The sequence below is a fragment of the Curcuma longa genome, chromosome 17 (assembly GCF_044706935.1).
Source record: "Curcuma longa cultivar G26 ecotype Majalengka, Jawa Barat chromosome 17, ITB_CL_G26_1.1, whole genome shotgun sequence".
Classification (NCBI taxonomy): domain Eukaryota; kingdom Viridiplantae; phylum Streptophyta; class Magnoliopsida; order Zingiberales; family Zingiberaceae; genus Curcuma; species Curcuma longa.
Genome location: NC_133877.1, coordinates 7,556,968 through 7,575,794, shown reverse-complemented (window position 1 = coordinate 7,575,794; position 18,827 = coordinate 7,556,968). Strand labels below are relative to the sequence as shown.

General features: G+C 36.6%; 2 protein-coding genes across 2 annotated transcripts; both read left to right on the top strand.

Moving 5' to 3' along the window:
- Nucleotides 1–332: 332 nt before the first annotated feature.
- LOC141848627 (uncharacterized) lies at nucleotides 333–14,223 on the top strand. Its single transcript, XM_074736674.1, has 14 exons — nucleotides 333–642; nucleotides 1,577–1,653; nucleotides 2,315–2,473; nucleotides 5,030–5,243; nucleotides 5,350–5,436; nucleotides 5,529–5,668; nucleotides 5,949–6,029; nucleotides 6,318–6,382; nucleotides 6,797–6,972; nucleotides 7,739–7,869; nucleotides 7,945–8,032; nucleotides 11,752–11,965; nucleotides 12,968–13,074; nucleotides 13,435–14,223. Exons 1-14 carry the CDS (start codon nucleotides 475–477, stop codon nucleotides 13,939–13,941), a joined length of 2,214 nt encoding a protein of 737 aa, XP_074592775.1. The 5' UTR covers nucleotides 333–474; the 3' UTR covers nucleotides 13,942–14,223.
- A 1,201-nt stretch (nucleotides 14,224–15,424) lies between these two features.
- LOC141811797 (putative clathrin assembly protein At4g40080) lies at nucleotides 15,425–16,600 on the top strand. Its single transcript, XM_074699851.1, has one exon. It carries the CDS (start codon nucleotides 15,453–15,455, stop codon nucleotides 16,464–16,466), a length of 1,014 nt encoding a protein of 337 aa, XP_074555952.1. The 5' UTR covers nucleotides 15,425–15,452; the 3' UTR covers nucleotides 16,467–16,600.
- Nucleotides 16,601–18,827: the final 2,227 nt, after the last annotated feature.

Below are 18,827 nucleotides of genomic sequence, written 5' to 3'. Positions count from 1 at the left end.
ATTAGTTATTCCCCATGAACACGAAATAATTTATGTAAATATTATATATAATAATTAAGAAATATTTTTAAAATAATAAAAAAATAGTGTTGATTATATATACAATGGATCCTTTCTCCGGACCCTGCATGGCGGGAGCTTCGTGCACCGAGCTGCCCCAGTGTTGATTCTAGCCTAATTAACTTCTTAATTAATTTGCCAATTACCACACCAAAGCAAGGAGGGTATATGTACAAATATGTAAAGTATTTGAAGCCAAATATAAAAAATCCCTTGTCTTCGTTCCGTGCTTTTCTTTTCTTTGCTTCTTCCACCTTCACATCTACATCTGGTCCGATCCTCCTTGACCCACCCGTTCCACCTCTTGCGGAACGAGGAGAAGATCGAAGAGATCGCACACAGGAGGAGGAGGAGGGAAGGCATCGACGACGACGGAGACGGAAGAGAGGAGGCGGTGGAGAGTTTGAGGTCGAGATGTGGGTGTTCTACCTGATCTCGCTCCCCCTCACCCTGGGGATGGTCACCTTCACGCTGCACTACTTCGCAGGCCCGGACGTGCCCCGATACGTTGTCCTTACCGTTGGATACGCCTGGTTCTGCTCCCTCTCCATCATCATCCTCGTCCCCGCCGACATCTGGAACGTATGATTTCTCCTCCCTCATATCATCCCCCTCTTCCCCCTCCCCCTCCCATTTGGTTTTATTCCATTATTCGACACAATCAAAGTTCACGATTCGATTTGGTCGAGATCTGTTTTTTTTTGGATCATTGCACGCTGAATACGGTGATTTGAAATCTTCTTTTTCTTTTTTTCTTTCCTAAGTTTCTGTCGTGTATCCTAATTTGATTATTATTTTTAGATTTTCGCAATTGATTTAATCTGTAGAATCGGAAGCACGAAACTGCGGCTTGATGTTGTACCGAGGTCACTTTGTTGTCTTTAATGTAATTGCTGTTGGTAGAAGAAATTGAATGACTTTGTAAATTTTGATATCATGCAAAGCCGAACCTTATTGTTTTTTCGTCTTCTTGCATATTTGTGAATGTCGAACGGTAATTCTGGTGCAGTGATACGGGCAAATTTCTGGTGATTCGGGCAACCGTACATGTAGGCTCCAACATTTTTTTTTTTGGCATTTGAGATACAATTTAGGTTGAGCTAATTTTCCCAATTCAATTCTCTCTGCTGAATGTGCCTCAAGATTGAATATTGTCCATTCGTATTTTACATTATCTTTCTTTTTTGCCTGAATAATTCTTAATTTTAGATTGTTGAACTCTATTGGCGACACTAGAATTACTTGTTGCATGAGGTTACAGTTCCTGGATTATTTTATCCTCAAACTTCTTTGATCATCTCAGAGATCATATCTAGTTATTCTAGATTGAGGATGTCTGTGCCTATGGTATGACTGATGGTAGCGTAAGATGATTCCATACATCTGTTTGCCCTTTCATTTCCTCAATAAAGAAGTTACCACAGCCAGGCTATAGCAATAGTACAGAACTGTCTACTGTGTTTGTGTGTTCTCTCTGTTTTCTTATATTGAGAACCATAGCCTCATTGATTTGCAGACAATTATTGGACACTACAATGGAGGCATTGCTTTCTTTTGGAGTTGGTCATATTGGAGTACGTTTTTGCTGACATGGTAAGCTGCATTAAGTCATCTCAATATATCTATGGTTCCTCTTATCATTTGTGCAATTTCTTGTGGTTCCGTTCTACGGTACAAATGCTTTGGACTGTAAGACTTGTATAGGTTAGGAACAGGAGTATCTTATTTTGTGCAGGATCATCTTGGTGGATGTCTAATTGCTTTTATTTTGACTTATGACCTAACTTATCAGCATGGAGAATCGGAGGGCACTAATTTGGACCTAGTCGGTAGTGCTTCATTGATATTATGCAAAGTGAACAACCAATCACTTGCATTCATCAGGAGTTATAGGACAATATTTAGCATCTAATTGGTATTGCAAAGTGACGACCAATTACTTCTATTTTGATGGCTTTGCAGTGGTCAACACCCGCCCCTCTCAAGGCATTTGTACATTTGTATATTGTAAATTATTCTTTTGGATTATACAATTTGCTAGGTGAAAGTCTGAGAGGGTTTTGGCAATAGGTTGGCCTTCTAGACCTTGCTGCCGCCTGGGTTCTAGAAGGCACATATATTGACAGCTAATAACTTTGTGTTCAAATAATTTAAAATTTTTTATATTTTTAATTACATTTTAAAGATATCTGTATTTTAATTAAAATCATGTTTATAGTCAAGATTTTTAAGTTATGTTTATCTCTCTAAGCAGGGCTGTGGTTCCTACTATTCAGGGTTATGAGGACGCTGGTGATTTCACAGTCAAGGAAAGATTGAGGACAAGCCTGCATGTGAACTTGGTCTTTTATATAGTTGTGGGATCCATTGGCCTTATCGGGTTTATTCTACTTATCATTATGCACAGGGATTGGTTAGTACCATATAGCCTATTAGATTGTTTTGCATTTCTTCTTTAATTCTTTAGACAAATCCAGCAATACCAAGTCAGTAAAAATTCATGCCATTCTATAAGTACTTAGGGATTTCCTTTTTGAGAATCATGAGGTACTTTTCTTGCTTTGTATTTGTGTAACTTGTCAAGAATATTGGTGTCAAATGATATGTCAAGCATTTTCTTTTTCATTTGGTTCTTTTATTTTATGGATCTTTGTCTTACTAAAAGTTCTATGTTCAAATAGAGATAATTATGGATGCTAAGACCACTATGTGAAACTGTTAAATGAAAATTGTTAATATCTGAGAGCATTTAAGTATAACGTCCATAGATTGAGAAAATGGAAGAAAATATGTTGAGATGGTATGAACATATTCAATGGCGAATAAAGTTTCTCTAGTTAAAAACATGGGTTTACATTTAAATTAGATGCATGCCAATACAGGAAAAAATTTTGGGTTTAGGTTAAACTAAATTGACCTAAGCACACAAGATATTAATTTTATGCATGTGAATATGTAATTCATATGCTCTATTCTACTTCACTGATTAAAAATCATTGTTACATTACATGGTTGATGTATATTTTTTCTATGTGAAATGTATTGGGTGTGTTGATGAATATACTTTCTTGTCTATATGTCAGATATTATAGCTACTTTTTAATAATTTTATTACTGATTCCATATGCCCTTGCACAAACCTTGCATATTATACATGCGCTATACGGTAAGTCAGTGATCTACTATCTGCATATGCTTTTTGAAATTATAATTAAACGAGTTGAGTCAGTTAGAGTAAGAGGTGCTTGCTATAGAGGGAGATGAAAGAAAGCATTATTTTGTCACTCATGAGATTTTTTAAAAAATAATTGTACATTGCTAGTGGTAACATGGCATAAAGCTCAATGAAGTGATAAGATTTATGTAGTAGGTGCCAATAATTAGAACAAACTTGACATAAGGTGTTCAATATATTCTAACCTGAGAGAGAGATTAAAGACTTAAGTGAATGTAATGAATAATGGATTTACTTGATTTGCATATTAGTGCTCAATGGAGGGATATACTCCATGTGGCCAATCCCCAATAGCTGGGACGAATATGGCTCACTGATGATGATGATAGTCCCCTAATAAGCTTTGGAGGTTTTGGGGAACAGTGTATGCTGTCTCTAGGAAGTTTAATTACTGAATCATTCATTTTTAGGCTAAAAGGCGGACTTCAATTATTGGCTAAACTGTATCTGTTTATTGTTACAATAAAGAATAAAGGGAGTCCTTGACTGGCCATGGAGGAGAAATAAGGAGGGTACATGGTCTTGCTTTTCCCTTAATGATGACTTCTTTCTCTCAGTTTTGTGAGGAAGACAGAGCATCATTCTCCAATTGGTTGGTAGGTTGTAGGATGATCACCATTCTTTGAACTCTATTGCTATCACTTGTAGAGGCTTTCAACTGTACTGGATGAGTCCATGTTCTCAAGCCCTTATTCTGTTCTAGTTGAGACTGGTGCTGCCCCAAGATGTAACCTTCTCTCTCTTGAAGTGAGAAAGATTGGAAATCATGATAGGACCAAACTGGTTGAACTTATGCAGGAGTAAAGTCCCATGGAATTTTCAAATTGTTTTATTTGCAGTATATATAACACAACAGAAATACAACAACAACAACCAAGCCTTTATCTTATTAAGTGAGATCGGCTATATAGATTCTCCTACGCTATTGGGCTTGCTGCCCTACTATATCCTCATCTATATTTAAATGAATTTTATCATGTTTTATTATTGCTAATCAAGTGTTCTTTGGTCTCCCTCTTCCTTGATTAAAATGATAAAATACAAGAAGAGAAAAGATAAAAAAAGGCAGTGGGACAAAAAATGATCTAAAATAATTAAACCTATTTTCTGCATCAAAGCTAGGTGTTTTTTCCCCCAAAGTCTATCTTTACTGTGACTATTAAATTTAATCCCATGTAATTTGGTTCTGACCTTATGCTGTGGATATGTACCTAAAGTATGCAGCCTTCTATCCTTAAATAAATAAATATATGAAACACTAGCATCCATGTCATACATTATATTTGATACTTATGCTTTTGAATTTTTTACTAAGAAAAACTTAGTTTTTTGAATAAATAATCTACCATGTATTTTCTTATATAGTTGTAAGATATATCTGATGTTTTTCAGCATCTCATGTTTAGTTTTATGTTTGCTACATTGGCTTTGTCTATATTCTGTGTGGTTCTAACATTTTCCTCTAATGTTATTAATATCTATGCATACATAATAGAAACAGTCTCTTCTCAGTCTTGGTTAAAGCAAAAGAAATTTGTATCCTTTTGATATTCATCATAGTGTATTACTAGAAAAAGAGTTAACAATCTTCTTCATAGAAATGGAATGCCAATAATATACCAACCTATGATTTTATTTAAAATGCTCTGGTGTGGATTAACTTTTATTTTCATCATGGTTTGTTTCTAATACCCCTTAATTTTATCTAAAAAAAGTTAATTACTCCTGTAACAGGGGTGTTGGTATTTTGGGCTTAGCCATGGCTTGTTCAAATACATTTGGGCTTGTGACTGGTGCATTTCTACTTGGTTTTGGTCTTAGTGAAATCCCAAAAAGCATCTGGAGGAATGCAGATTGGAATTATCGTCAGAAGGTCCTTTCACACAAGGTTGCAAAAATGGCTATAAAGCTTGACAATGCTCACCAAGAATTCTCGAATGCAATTGTGGTTAGTGATCTTATTTGATCTTGGAGGGTTCATGCTGTGTGGATATATCTAACAATCTTTTGCTATCTTGCCTTCTTATATTCTATGTTCCCTATTTCCTCTATAGGTTGCACAAGCCACATCTAATCAGATGTCCAAACGTGATCCACTACGACCTTATATGGATATTATTGATAAAATGTTGCTTCAAACTGTAAGTTTTCTAGAATACGAATAAAATCCATTGACTGAATGCTAATATGGAAAATTTGTTTTCCAATAATTTTGATATGGCTTCTTTTTTAGCTCAAGGAAGATCCTTCTTTCAAGCCCTCTGGTGGTAGGCTGGGAGAGAATGATATGGATTATGATACTGATGACAAGACAATGGCCGCACTTAGATGCCAACTCAGGAGAGCTCGAGAAGAATACTATAGATACAAAAGGTATACATGTTTAAGTTTAGCTTCATAACTTATTAATAGGCTGGTAAAATTCACGAAGCATTACGCTCTTGCAATAATTACAATAGCATGGGTAAGTTCACAAAGCATTATGTTCCTTAGATTTTGCACTCCTTATTAATTAGCTGTTGATTTGGGTCAGAGGCCAGGCCCAAAAACCCTGATCTAAATGGTTTGCTGATAAATGGACCTGTGACACTCAAGATGGAAGTACATGTATTTCCAGTTTAATTGCTAACTATTGTTTTATAACCTTTTGCAGTGAATATATGACCTATGTGATGAAAGCCCTTGAGCTTGAAGACACCATAAAAAATTATGAATGTCGTGATTCAAATGGATGGTTTGTATTCAATTCTCTGATATCATTTTTATTATGTTTCATTTATGCATAATATGTTGCCTATGGAACCATTTTGAACATGCTCATGGATTCCCATCTTGGTTGCATTTACCTTGAAGTAGGCTGGCGTGTTCTGGCATAGGCTTAATAATGGAACCTATGCTATCATTGACTGGAATTGGCCCAACTAATTGATCTATTTTTTGCTTCATTAGATGAAATAGATCAGTTTATGATAATATTAATTTAATTTGCAAATAGTGATGTTTTCCTCATAATGTGTTGTAGGAAATTCACCTCAAGCTTTAGAGAAAACCGAAGGGGAAACCTAGGATCTTTTCTTGATATTGTTGGTAAGTTCTTTTTTCTAAGGATTAGCTTTTCCTGCTATTCTTTCCTTACTTAGGAAGATTCGAAGCTTAAACTTAGAAGTATGATTGTGTCAGCTTGCAGATCCATTTTTAACTGTTGAGAATGCACATGCTAAGATTGATCTTTTTCCTAATAGCTTAAGCTACTGGGATAAATGATCAACCATGAGCCACCTTTGTTATTAGAGTAGGTATGGTGTTCTTGATATAAAAAAATATGTAAATTTGTAAAGCCTAGTTAGTCAACATCTTGGTCTACCCACCTACATGCGTGGAGATTATTAAGAGTGAACAATTTTTTTCTGCAAATCAAACTTAACATGATCATCTTTATATAGGAATATGATTATATAATGCTGCTATTTGAATTTTGTATTGATACTTATTATATTTCAGAATTATTGTGGCGTTGTATACTTAGGAAGCAACTACAGAAAGTGTTGGCCGTCACACTTGGGTGCATGTCAGCTGCTATCCTTTTAGCTGAGGCCACCTTATTACCGAGTGGAGTTGACTTGTCCCTCTTCTCTATTCTTATAAATGCTGTGGGAAAACAAGAAGTGCTGGTTCAGGTAAAGACTGATTAGATGCAGAAAACCCTCTAATGACATTGCATCCATTTGTATCATGAATATAGAAAGTGATTGCAAATGAAGTATACATGACATAAGACGATGAACAACTATATTCATCATGCCTCTATGTATTTAGTGGCAATATATATATATATATAATCAGTGAAGTTACCTTATCGAGAAATTACCATTATTGCATATACAATTTTGGCAGTCATTTATGTATAAATAAAAAGATTAAGAACAATATATTTAAATCAGAATTGTTTTGAAAATAAAAATGAGAAAAATCATATTTAAATTAGTGATGGTTTGCGCGGTTGGAAATTGGAGCAGTATATAAATAAAAGAAATCTATAAGGAAACTTGCATCACAAACCCAAGTGCAAGATCTAATTAAGAGGCATTCCCATTGATGCTCATTCAAACATACCTTTGATACATATGACATAGTTTTCTATCCATGGAGCCTTAAGGACCTCTAGAATCTATTTTGTGGTGGTGGTGTGCGGTTGGGAATTGGAGCACTATATAAATAAAAGAAATCTATAAAGAAACTTGCATCACAAACCCGAATGCAAGATCTGATTACGAGGCATTCCTGTTGAAGCTCATTCAAACATGCCTATGATACATATGGCATGGTTTCTATCCATGGAGCCTTAAGTACCTCTAAAATCTATTTTGTTATTGACTCATGGAGTCTGTCACTTTGATTGTGTTATGTTTAGGGCCATTCAGTAATTGCCGATGTGCTTTGCAGATAGCTGCATTCATTCCTCTCATGTATATGTGCATTTGCACGTATTATTCACTATTCAAGTTTGGAATGCTTATGTTCTATTCCTTCACTCCAAAGCAAACTAGTTCAGTGAGTTTGCTTGCGATATGCTCGTAAGTATTTTCTGCTTTAATTTTTTCTGAGACCATCTTATCACATTCGTTGAGTATTTCTTATTGTTTTTCCAGAATGGTCGCTCGTTATGCAGCTCCAATTTCCTACAATTTTCTTAATCTTATCCGTCTGGATGATAATGCAAAAACTATTTTTGAAAAGGTAACTTCTACTGTAAATCATCTCTTATCTGCATCTTTTGCATGAAACATTGTGGCTGATCATCATGTTTCTATTATCCTCATAGTTACAAATAAGGAGCAAATTCAAATGAATGCTTGTAGGGAGTAAGTGAAATCAATCAGGTTTTAATTGAGCTGTCCTACACTATGAATATTAAAATCATCAGGGCTAATTGAATGCATCACTTGTACAATGGCAGATAGTATGTCATGAGACTGAAGGGAGTCGCTTGGAAACCGTTTCGTTGATTTCCCTTGTACAAAATTTTTTCGTACAAAGGACGAAACTTTCCAAGAAGCCCCGCGGATCGCTGGCTTCTTGTGTTTGTTTTCAGGTTCCATACAACTAAAAATTGCAGCGGAAATAAATTTTAGTTGTATCTTTCACCTTAGGATTGTGTGGATGAAGTTTGTACCCGAAGACCTCTTGATCTTCTGTTGTATTCCTCTCCTCTTCTCGAACGTTGCGTGGGCAACGATCCTTCGAGAATTTCTCCACCAGAATTCTCCTCTCCGATGGCTTAGCAAACTTTCCTTCCTTCTCCGGAAAAGAGAAGAGAAAAAGGGGTTGGCTGCCGAGAGGTCTCGGCCACCAAAAGCTTGTTGTCGTGTGTTCTCAACCTTTTGGCAAGCCCCTTCTTTTATAGCCTAGCCATCTCCCAAATATGGTATGATTTGTATCATAAACTTGGTATGATTTAGATCATAAACATGGTATGATTGGATTTAATCCGATCAGAGAATTTGGTATGATTTCGGAAGTTTCCTATTCGAACCCAGGTGTTTAATCGATCAAGGAATCGATTAAACATCGCTAATTTTTCTCTCAACGCTGGTAATCGATCAGGTGATCGATTACTGGTAATCGATCAGGTGATCGATTACCAGGCTGGTAATCGATCAACTGATCGATTACCAGTCGATCTCCCACGGAGCTTGGTAATCGATCAGCTGATCGATTACCAAGGTGTGTAATCGATCAGCTGATCGATTACACCACTTAGCATGGGTTCGAATGCCTGGTTTCTTCACGAATTCTTCCAATGTGGATTTGAGGATTCCCAGAGGCTACAGCAGGGACCTAGAGGAGGAATTGGTTTTGGTCTCCTGATGAACTTAAGCTTCCCATGCTCTTCACCGAACACACAGCTTAAGTCTATCAATAATAACTCATTCCACTAGAGAGTTATTATTGCACTACCGCACCAATCCCATATTATAATATGGGCTCCTTCTTACTATAAGTACATTAGTCTCCCTGTGTTTAAGATATCGTATGTCCGTCAATTAAATGAGTTACTGACAACTCGAATTTAATCAACTTCTAATCCAAGAGTAGTACCACTCAACCTTATTATCATGCGGACAAGGTCCACCTGCAGGGTTTACATGATAATCCTTATGAGCTCCTCAAGGGGACATCATCAACCTAGATTATAGGACACAGTTTCCTTCTATAATTAACAACACACCATGTACATAATACTACTTCCCAACTCATCGGGCCTTTTGATCTATCGATCTAAATCTCACCCTTTGATGAATTAAAGAAGTACATACTAAGCACATGTGTTTGTTATTATATCGGGATTAAGAGCATGTACATCTATAGTAACAGAGGTTTAGTTCGATTATATAGTCAGCATAAATCGAACAATCCTCAGATGGTCCTGCTCAATACACACTTAGTGTACTAGTGTAATTCTATAGTCAAGACAGACTAAGACCAAATTACACTACAACCACTCCAATGGTTTGTCCAATCCATTTTGGTTGTGAACACTGTTTATAATCTACAAGGGACTGATAACATGGTCTTCTGTGTGTGACTCCGCACACCATGCTTATCTACAATATAGATTAAATGGACACTTACAAATTTTGATCAAATATGATTCTTATTTCAGAATGCTTATTTACATAGCTAGGATTCTGGTATACATCCCAACAGAGACTTCCTTTGCAACTAAAGGCAACTATAAAGTAGGCAAAAAGGATTTGAAAATGAAATGACTTTTTCTAGCAAGCTGTGTAAAGCAGTTTGTAGCTCAAAATTACAATCCATCTTTACTAATTATTGTCTTTTTTTCTTTAACCAAGAAACTGGTTCAGCCATTCTGATGTTATGGAGAAAAATAAAGTTTCATGAAACTATACTGGCATGCATTTTACGTCAGATGTATTCCAACATTTCATGTAATGATCCTTAGACCTTATTTGGAGAGAAATGAGAAGAAATAAGGCGAAGAGGATACTACAGTTAGATATCATCTGAAAAAAGAGAGATCTAGGTCCTAGTCAAAACACAATAAGCTAAACTTTTCTGTCCTTCCAAGTTCCCCTATTCTTTCCAGATAAACAGACCATTAGTGTACATAGAGAACAAAGAAGGTATTATATCTGCATAATCATCACTGTCTTTCCCCCAGGAAAGTTGACAGCAACGAGCACCACGATAATTATGTCATATATCAAAAATAAAATTAAAAATTCTAAGACAGTGGGTGATGATAGTGCTGAAGTGCTGTGAAGGAAGCCACATAGTTCAGTAAATTATATTGAGTTGTCAATTGTTATGTCATATGTGAAACAATGCACTGGCCGTCCAACAATATCATCAGAAGTGGAAGATGAGTGTGAAAGGCAAACAAGCTGATTTTAATGCAGCCAAGCAACCCAAGCTTGTTCTGACCAACACACAAACAATATGGTTTGCTTATCAAATTTGTGAGGGAAGTCCAAGGTTACCAAACGTGCTGAATATGAAGGTAACTCCAAAGACATTTTGGGCAAGAAATGAAGAAACTACTTGTTAATAAAATTTGAAATTCCTGAGAGAAAGGCTAAGCTTTAATAGGGACCCTTTGCTTGCCAACTACCCATCATAATATGGATTGTTAGATGAATTTTTTGCATTCGCTGATAATTTCTGCCTACAGAATTTGAACTACTTGCTAGGAAAGAGGTGAATATTAGGGCTTAAATGGGAAGATACCTGAAGTCTCACACTACCAGTAGGCACTGTCATCGTGGTCCAAAAATAATGGTTGATCAAAGACTGGAATGGTCCAAAAGTAATGGTTGATCAAAGACTAGAAGTCCACGAGTGGTCCTCTGGAGTGAGGCAAGAGTTCCAAGATGGAATACAAGGATCATCAGAGCAGAAATCTATGAAAGAGCCCACGAAAAGAGCAGGTAACAAAGATGACAATGGTGTGGAGCAGCCTCACAGTAACTTCCAGACCTTTACATTCGTCCATCACCAATAGGTAGCTAACACTGATGTTGAAAGCATTGGTTTAAAAAGCAGCCATCTAAACATTTGCAGCAGCGGATGATATCACATATAGCATATGCAGCATGTATCGCACAAGTCACTTAAAAACATTCACCATTCATTCACAAGCAATTAGGTCTAGTGCTGATAGTAGAAATGACAGTTGCTTGCCCTTTTCTACATGCTTGTATGCCATTATCTCATCGTTGTGATTAATTTCTCAAAGTGAGATAATGTTCTTTAGCTGGAAATTGAAAGGGCTCTGCTTTTATCTTTCTGCTTTTCTTTAGTAAATTATACTTTGCCATCCTCATTCTAATATCAGTTAGTTATTTACTTAACTATTGTTGTTTTGCTAGATTGTGTATCATATTATGTAATATTTAATCCTTGATTTTTTCGCCTTCTGATTGCAAAAACAGAGGATGGGCAACATTGATGATGCAGTTCCTTTCTTTGGTAAAGGGTTTAACAAAATCTATCCACTTATCATGGTCATATACACCCTATTGGTGGCTAGTAATTTCTTTGACCGAGTTGTTGACTTTTTTGGAAGCTGGAAATGGCTTAAGCTTCAAACTGAGGATGCAGATACAGATGGTTTCAACCCTTCTGGAATCATAATCCTGCAGAAAGGTAGGACTGCCCCTTGTTAGCATGATTTGGATTCTTGGAATCATATGTTCTTATCTGTTCTGTTTGTGTCTTCTCATTAATTCTTGCTAAAATGCCTGCATGAATTTGGACAAATTTATACAAAGCTTTTTCACTTCTAAAATTGATACTTGGATAACTTTCAACTTGGTCGTGACCACATTCTTTCTTCCCGAATCTAGTAACAAGTTTTCTTTTTTAGTCATTCATTGTTCTTTTGTTTGGTAAGATCGTAGCAAGGAACTTACATATGAAAGGTGGAGAAACACTTTCAAAACTTAATGATTTCAAGTTTAGTAGACCTAAAACTTCTGTTGCTTGTCTTTCTTGCCCAACATATTGTCAATTATTAATAAACAGACGGGATACTTATGATGGATGAAATTGAAATTCCTCCTAGCAAATGTTTTTAATTTTGTTTATCTATAATTCAATAAGAAATAGATGTTGATGAAAATATTATTAATAGTTAGGACGAGAATGACGAGAATGATCGCGATCTTAGGCAAACCTATCTCCTAGTCCATCTTTGCTTGGTTTTCACTTCTAGGTCAATGTCTATGCTTAGCCTCTATATATATATGGTCGGAGATTTTAAAAAAATGATATTAATGGAAGTATTATTGCCGACCCCCATCTAGTAGGATAAGACTGGGTTGTTATTGTTGTATTAATGGAAATGTTATTGATATTTAGGACTACAGTGACAACAATGAATAAAATCTTAGTCGAATCCATCTTAGCTTGTTTTTCACTTGTAGACCAATGTCTATTAGTAAATTAACTCTTTCTGTATGGTTGGCAAATGTTTTTACTTTTCCTTTTTCTAGTTAGATGGTGTGCGATTGGCAATCTTTAACCCTATATATTTTACATAGTATGTGATAAATGTAGCAAACAAATCTCACTACCTACCTTCTTGGGAAAAATGTTCAATATATGCATCTGTGGAAGCTAGTATCTGACTTCTTTAAATTTCCCCAGAGAGGTCTTGGCTTGAACAAGGACGCAAAGTTGGTGAGCAGGTTGTGCCTTTAGCAAGAAACTTTCACGGTGCAAATGTGGATATCGAGTCCAGCATTTCAACTCCTGTAAGTAATCTCCTTAATTAATTTTGGTTATAGAAGCATGTCTTAGTACCTATCTTAAAGGAAATACATGAAACTGCTTTTCCATTGTGTTTGTTATCTGCTGTCTTCATCACTCATCATTCTTTCGATTGGACATCCAGTTTGTCACTTCGGTCAAATATCATATTCTACTTCGATTAAATGTCAGCATTCTTAGAAAGAGTAGATGAGTTGATTGATCTATCAGAATTGTCTTTTAGGTCCGAAAAGCATGATATCATGATTGTGCCCCTAACAAAGAGTTTCCTTTTTAGATACAAATCCATTATAACTTATTCCCTGTAGTTTATCTTCTACTAATTGGACAGTAATCTTATACAGTTCAGAGAGGTTATGGAGATGAAAGCAACAGCAACTCCACTGGAGGATGCAGGAACTGCATCAAAACCTCCAAAAGACGAGTCTCGTAAAAGCACTGCAAACCGTGGATCCATTGTGAATAAGTATGCCACAATAAGGGAACAGCAGGGACGGCAATCAGTGAGCCCTCCAGTGGAAAAGGCAACACCTCCAGCTTCCGTATCATTGCTCGAGGCGCATGACTCTGATAACTCAGACAACCCGGCCGCCAGTAGCACCTCCCGTTTAACTTCGACATGGGCATCCATGAAAAGCGGTTTTCAGAACATCAAGATTAATTTAGGTGCTAAGAGGTTTCTCCCATTGCGCCAAGTTCAGGAGAGTGCCACCCACAGCCGAGCCACTTCCTCCGACTCCCTCGATGAAATTTTTCAGAGGCTGAAGCAACGCCCTAGGAAAGACGACAACATGGAGTTCGATTTCGATGAGGACGGTATGGACATCACACCTTACGGATCAAGCAGATAACATGATGAATATTTCATTAATGAAGCAATCAGTCCGAACAAATATTGAGATAAAGATGTTCTTGTAGAAGTGTATAGAATTGAGTTGAGTCAATATTTTTTTTGTTTGGAGTCAAAACCCTTAGTCCATGGGAAGACTCCAATGATATATAGCACAAGGTCTATACGCATGAACTATTGGATAATTAAAACAAACAAACAAACTAAAATGTTTGGAGTTCTTAGGATGTACACAAATATACATTTGTACGCGAATCAAATCTTGTTTTATAGTCTGAAGGAATTCTTACCAATTAGGATGATATTTTCATTCTTTCAATTCTTAAAATGCTTCGATGATGATGCTAGACTGGAGATTTTTTTTTCATGCTAATCATTAGTTTTCTTAATGATACCTTCGTTAATAGACCTTCAGAAGTTAATATGCTAACTATAACTTTCAATATTCGAATAGTATTACCGATGTACACTTTCATTAAGATAATTCCTATGCAGTAGGAACAAACATAACTTAGGCTTTACACTACACGGGAATTAACAAATGGATTCACTTTCATCAGAAAAAGAGGAATATCTGAATTAAAAAAAATATTAATCAATTACATGCTACCAACAGGTTGTTGGTATTCTTTCAACTATGTTTTCCCCCTTATATATGTTTCAACTTGTCATACAGAAACAATTAATAAAATAAAATACTTGAACTGGGTTGTAAATAAGCCCAATAATTTAATTGACCCATCGTCATCACAATTAATATTTGTCCAATCTATTCTTCATCTACCATCTACATTTTATCATATCGTGTATCAAAAGAACGTCACAAGATTTAATAATTTTTAAATACCTCTAAGATTTATTTATTTTTATAAAATAAATGCATATTTTATACTTTTGAACTACCATTAAAGTATTTTAGAGAGTAAAATAAAAATTGCTAAAAAAACATTTTAATATCAATGAGATTTGAAAATATATTTTAAAGTTTATTAGCATTTTTAAAAATTAACTAATAATTTCAAAATATCCGAATTTGATAAATCCATTGACTTTTTTTTGATTAATCTAGCCACTTAATTGATGGATGAATTTAAAAGTGATTGATCTGATTTTATTAAAAAAAATTTTTATGTATTAATATTATGAGTGATTCTTCTGCAAAAAGTCGATTAATTTTTAAGAGGATTAATTTAAAGACTCTTATATTACGCAACATCATTGAATGAGCAAAAATTTTAACGGACATTATTACAAAAAAAAATTCAAGTACCATATCAGAATGCCCAATATAAAAACCAACCTCGTGGGTATACTACCACCCTATCATTTATAAAGAACCGTTGACTTTTATTCTACGCTAAGTTGTGAAGTCAACAACTATTCAGTGCGATCAAAGGATAAGAGTTTAGGACGTTGACCAATGTGTTTGTGTATTATATTACTAGCACTCTACTTGTCAACTTGGAACCGATCTTAGTGCACGCATCTTGACAGAGTCAGAGTGAGAGAGATATGGGTCGCAAGCTCCGCGGCCTCGTCGGCGCGCTCAAGGACACCGCCTCCTTCGCCGCCGCCGCCGCCACCACCCTCTCTCCTTCCTCCGCTGCCCAGATGGCTGTCCTTCGCGCCACGCCTCACCAGCCCTCCGACGAGCCCCCCCGCCCCCGCCATATCCGCGCCCTCCTCTCCTTCGGCCACGGCTCCCGTCTCTCCGCCGCGTCCGCCGCCGGCGCCCTCGCCGACCGCCTCCGCTCCACCCGCGACCCCTCCGTCGCCCTCAAGTGCCTCCTCGCCCTCCACCACGTCCTCTCTCGCGGCGCCTTCATCCTCCGCGACCAGATCCCCATCGCCCTCCTCCGCCACCCCACCTCCGGCCGCAACGCGCTCGCCCTCTCCGCCTTCCCCCTCGGCTCCTCCCCCGCCTCGTTCGCCCTCGCCTCCTGGGTCCGATGGTACGCCCGCCTCCTTGAGCTCCTCATCTCCGCCTCCCTCCTCCTCGCGCCCTTCCACCCTAACCGTAATCCAGACGACGACCGCGTCACCGCCCTCCTCGACCGCGACCTAATCTCCGAGCTCGACTTGCTCGTGGAGATCGTCGAGGAGATGAGCCGCGCCCCGGAGATGGCCGCCTTCGAGGGGAACAATCTCGTCTACGAGGCGGTGAGGTTGGTAGAGACGGATCGGCTCGCCGCGGAGCACGAGATCGAGATCCGAGTCCGGGAGATGAGGGAGCGGACGACTTCGCTCGGCTTCGCCGACTCGGTGGAGCTGGTCTGCGTGCTGAGGCGGCTCGAGGACACGAGGCACCGGCCGTGGGATCGGAAGCCGACGATCGGAGACTGGTTCTGGACCGGCGTGCGTCACCTGGCGGAGCGGGCGGAGGCGGCGGCACTGCTGGAGGAGGAGGAGGAGAAGAGGAGATTCCGGCGAGACAAGGTAAGCGAGTCGGCTCGGCTCGTGGGGCGCGTCGACGACGAGTCGAGTCAGCCGGTGCGGTTCGGATCGAGCCGGTGGTTCAACCATTGAAGAAGTGAATGTGGATGTGGATCTTCTCCAATGTTGCTTTTAAAATCGTTATATATAAAACTCTTATGTGAGTTTTTGTATTTGTTTTTCTTTTTTAATGTTTTTAAAATGTACTTCACTTTCTCCTTCATAATTCCTCAATGAAAGTATTTCACTTTTCTCTTATTTTCTTATTAGAAATTACTTTTTTTAAAATCTATATATCCAAACCCAATTAATCCTGGAGATAAACGATCCTCTTCCCTTCTTGATTCGTCCGCTAAGTAAATTCAAAAACGTAAATGACTCCTTGTCTAATAATTAACATCTTAAAATTTTCATCCTACTACATCGTAGTAGAGATATCTTATAATCATGCTCGAATATTCGAGGTTACAAATTTTGTCCTTTATAACATGTTTTCTCGACAAAAAATAAGATGAAAATTAATCATAGAAAATGTTAAATAATAAAAATAAAGAGTTAAATAATTAATATTTTATTTAAAAATATCATTAACAAAAACAAATGGACAAGCTCTAAGAAAATGTTGAATTTTCTCATTTAAGTTTAAAAAAAACAATGTAAAATAACACATTTCTTCTGTCTATCGATCCACAAATAAATTCTTTAAAAAAATAGATAATGAATTAATAATTATTTGGACCACAACAACTGAATGAAAGCAATTAGAAAAGTTCTTATTAAGATATTTAGTTTGATTCTTTATAATGTAAATCTTGTAAAAGGTTTAATTTATCATTTTCATTTTAAATAATAAAGTATCCTCTCATTTAATGTGAAGATAGAGAAAGAAATAGTTAATGCAATGGGATATGGATGGACAGATATTTCAAGTGCAAATTAAATGCGAGAGGTTGATTAGTTTGATTTGGCAAACACTTTAAATTGAGGTTGATTAGTTTGATTTGGCAAACACTTTAAATTTACAAGAACAAATATCTATTACAATCATACAATCTTATTATAGACAAGTACTCTACTCTCTATTATAGTCTTTAGTGTATATATATATTTTTTGAATAAAAGTATTTTAAAAAAAAATCTTTTAGCAACATTATATATTTGATCAAACAATCCATCAAAATTCTATAAGATCCTCCCTACTTTAACCCCACTTACTGTTTATTTTATCAACTATAGATTAATTTATATGTTTTCTAAATTAATATCTAAATCTGTTATGTATATCCATCTTTTATTATTATTATTATTATTATTGAAACCATTTTATTGCTTTAATTTCAAAAAATAATTTCACTTATTGTGATTTCTTTTTTTAAATGGATGCAACTTTGAATGAGGAACGAGGTGACAGTTATGACCAGGTGCTTTAAATTCACAACCATAAGCATGTTGGCTCATAATTACATAATGACAAACTTCCACGGTCACTTAAGTGACAATTGATTGTTTCATCCCCTCCTCCGTGATTTACTATCTTCAAATAGTAGAAGACCATCCTACTTCAATTAATAAAGGGTAGAATTTAGCACCTCGTCGATTTCATTTATAAGAAAGTAAATTAAAAAATTACAGTTGACCACAATGGAGAAAGATATTACTTCGGCTTCGTCGAGATTCGACCATTGTCCAATCGTTGATTAAATCTGCTCGACCATAACCAACTCAACTATGCCTCAAATTAGTAGAGGACCACCCTAAAAAGACTATCAAAGTGATAATTTTATTTTTTTTTACTACTAATAATTAGATATTGACATGCCCTTGGAGGGCAAAATGTGATGGTAAGCAATAAAATGAGATATTTATACAGTAAGGGTTCAATTCTTATGGTGAACATTTTCGAACATCCACGGTGCTAAAAAATTAATGGCATTAGGCTGTTGGGCCATACACATCTATGCTTCCTGATTTTTTTCTGATGATCGATAAAAAACTTCTATAAAGCCAGATCAATCATATGGTATTGGACCACATGGATCATAACTTTCCATCTTATTATTCTATATCTTAATTTTATAACTTATCCATGAACCATAATTTCATCATCCTATGGATCATAACTTCCATAGATTGAGCACAAATGATTTCTATAATGATGTTATTGTAATAGGTCATAGTCGAATTGGTCACCACATGGTAGATTTATAGAATTAAGCAAGGGTCAAATCCTAGTGAAGCTGTGGAAATACCCTCCCACGTGGGGGTTAGTTTTTTCCTGATTTACTCCCTCCCAATGGTATGAGACAATCTTGGGGTCGTTAGAATGACAAATTTCACATTTTTGTAGAATAACTTCTATAGACCAACAGTCCAACACAGATGATTTCTATAATGATGTTATTATAATAGGTCTTCGGATCAATTTTCAATGTATACGGAAGTCCAATTGGGTGT

Excerpts from the sequence above, each read along its gene's own strand:
- LOC141848627 (XM_074736674.1), top strand. The coding sequence starts at position 475 with ATGTGGGTGTTCTACCTGATCTCGCTCCCCCTCACCCTGGGGATGGTC. Across the intron at positions 5,669-5,948 it reads GAATACTATAGATACAAAAG|TGAATATATGACCTATGTGA; the intron begins GTATACATGTTT and ends AACCTTTTGCAG. Across the intron at positions 11,966-12,967 it reads AATCATAATCCTGCAGAAAG|AGAGGTCTTGGCTTGAACAA; the intron begins GTAGGACTGCCC and ends AAATTTCCCCAG.
- LOC141811797 (XM_074699851.1), top strand. The coding sequence starts at position 15,453 with ATGGGTCGCAAGCTCCGCGGCCTCGTCGGCGCGCTCAAGGACACCGCC.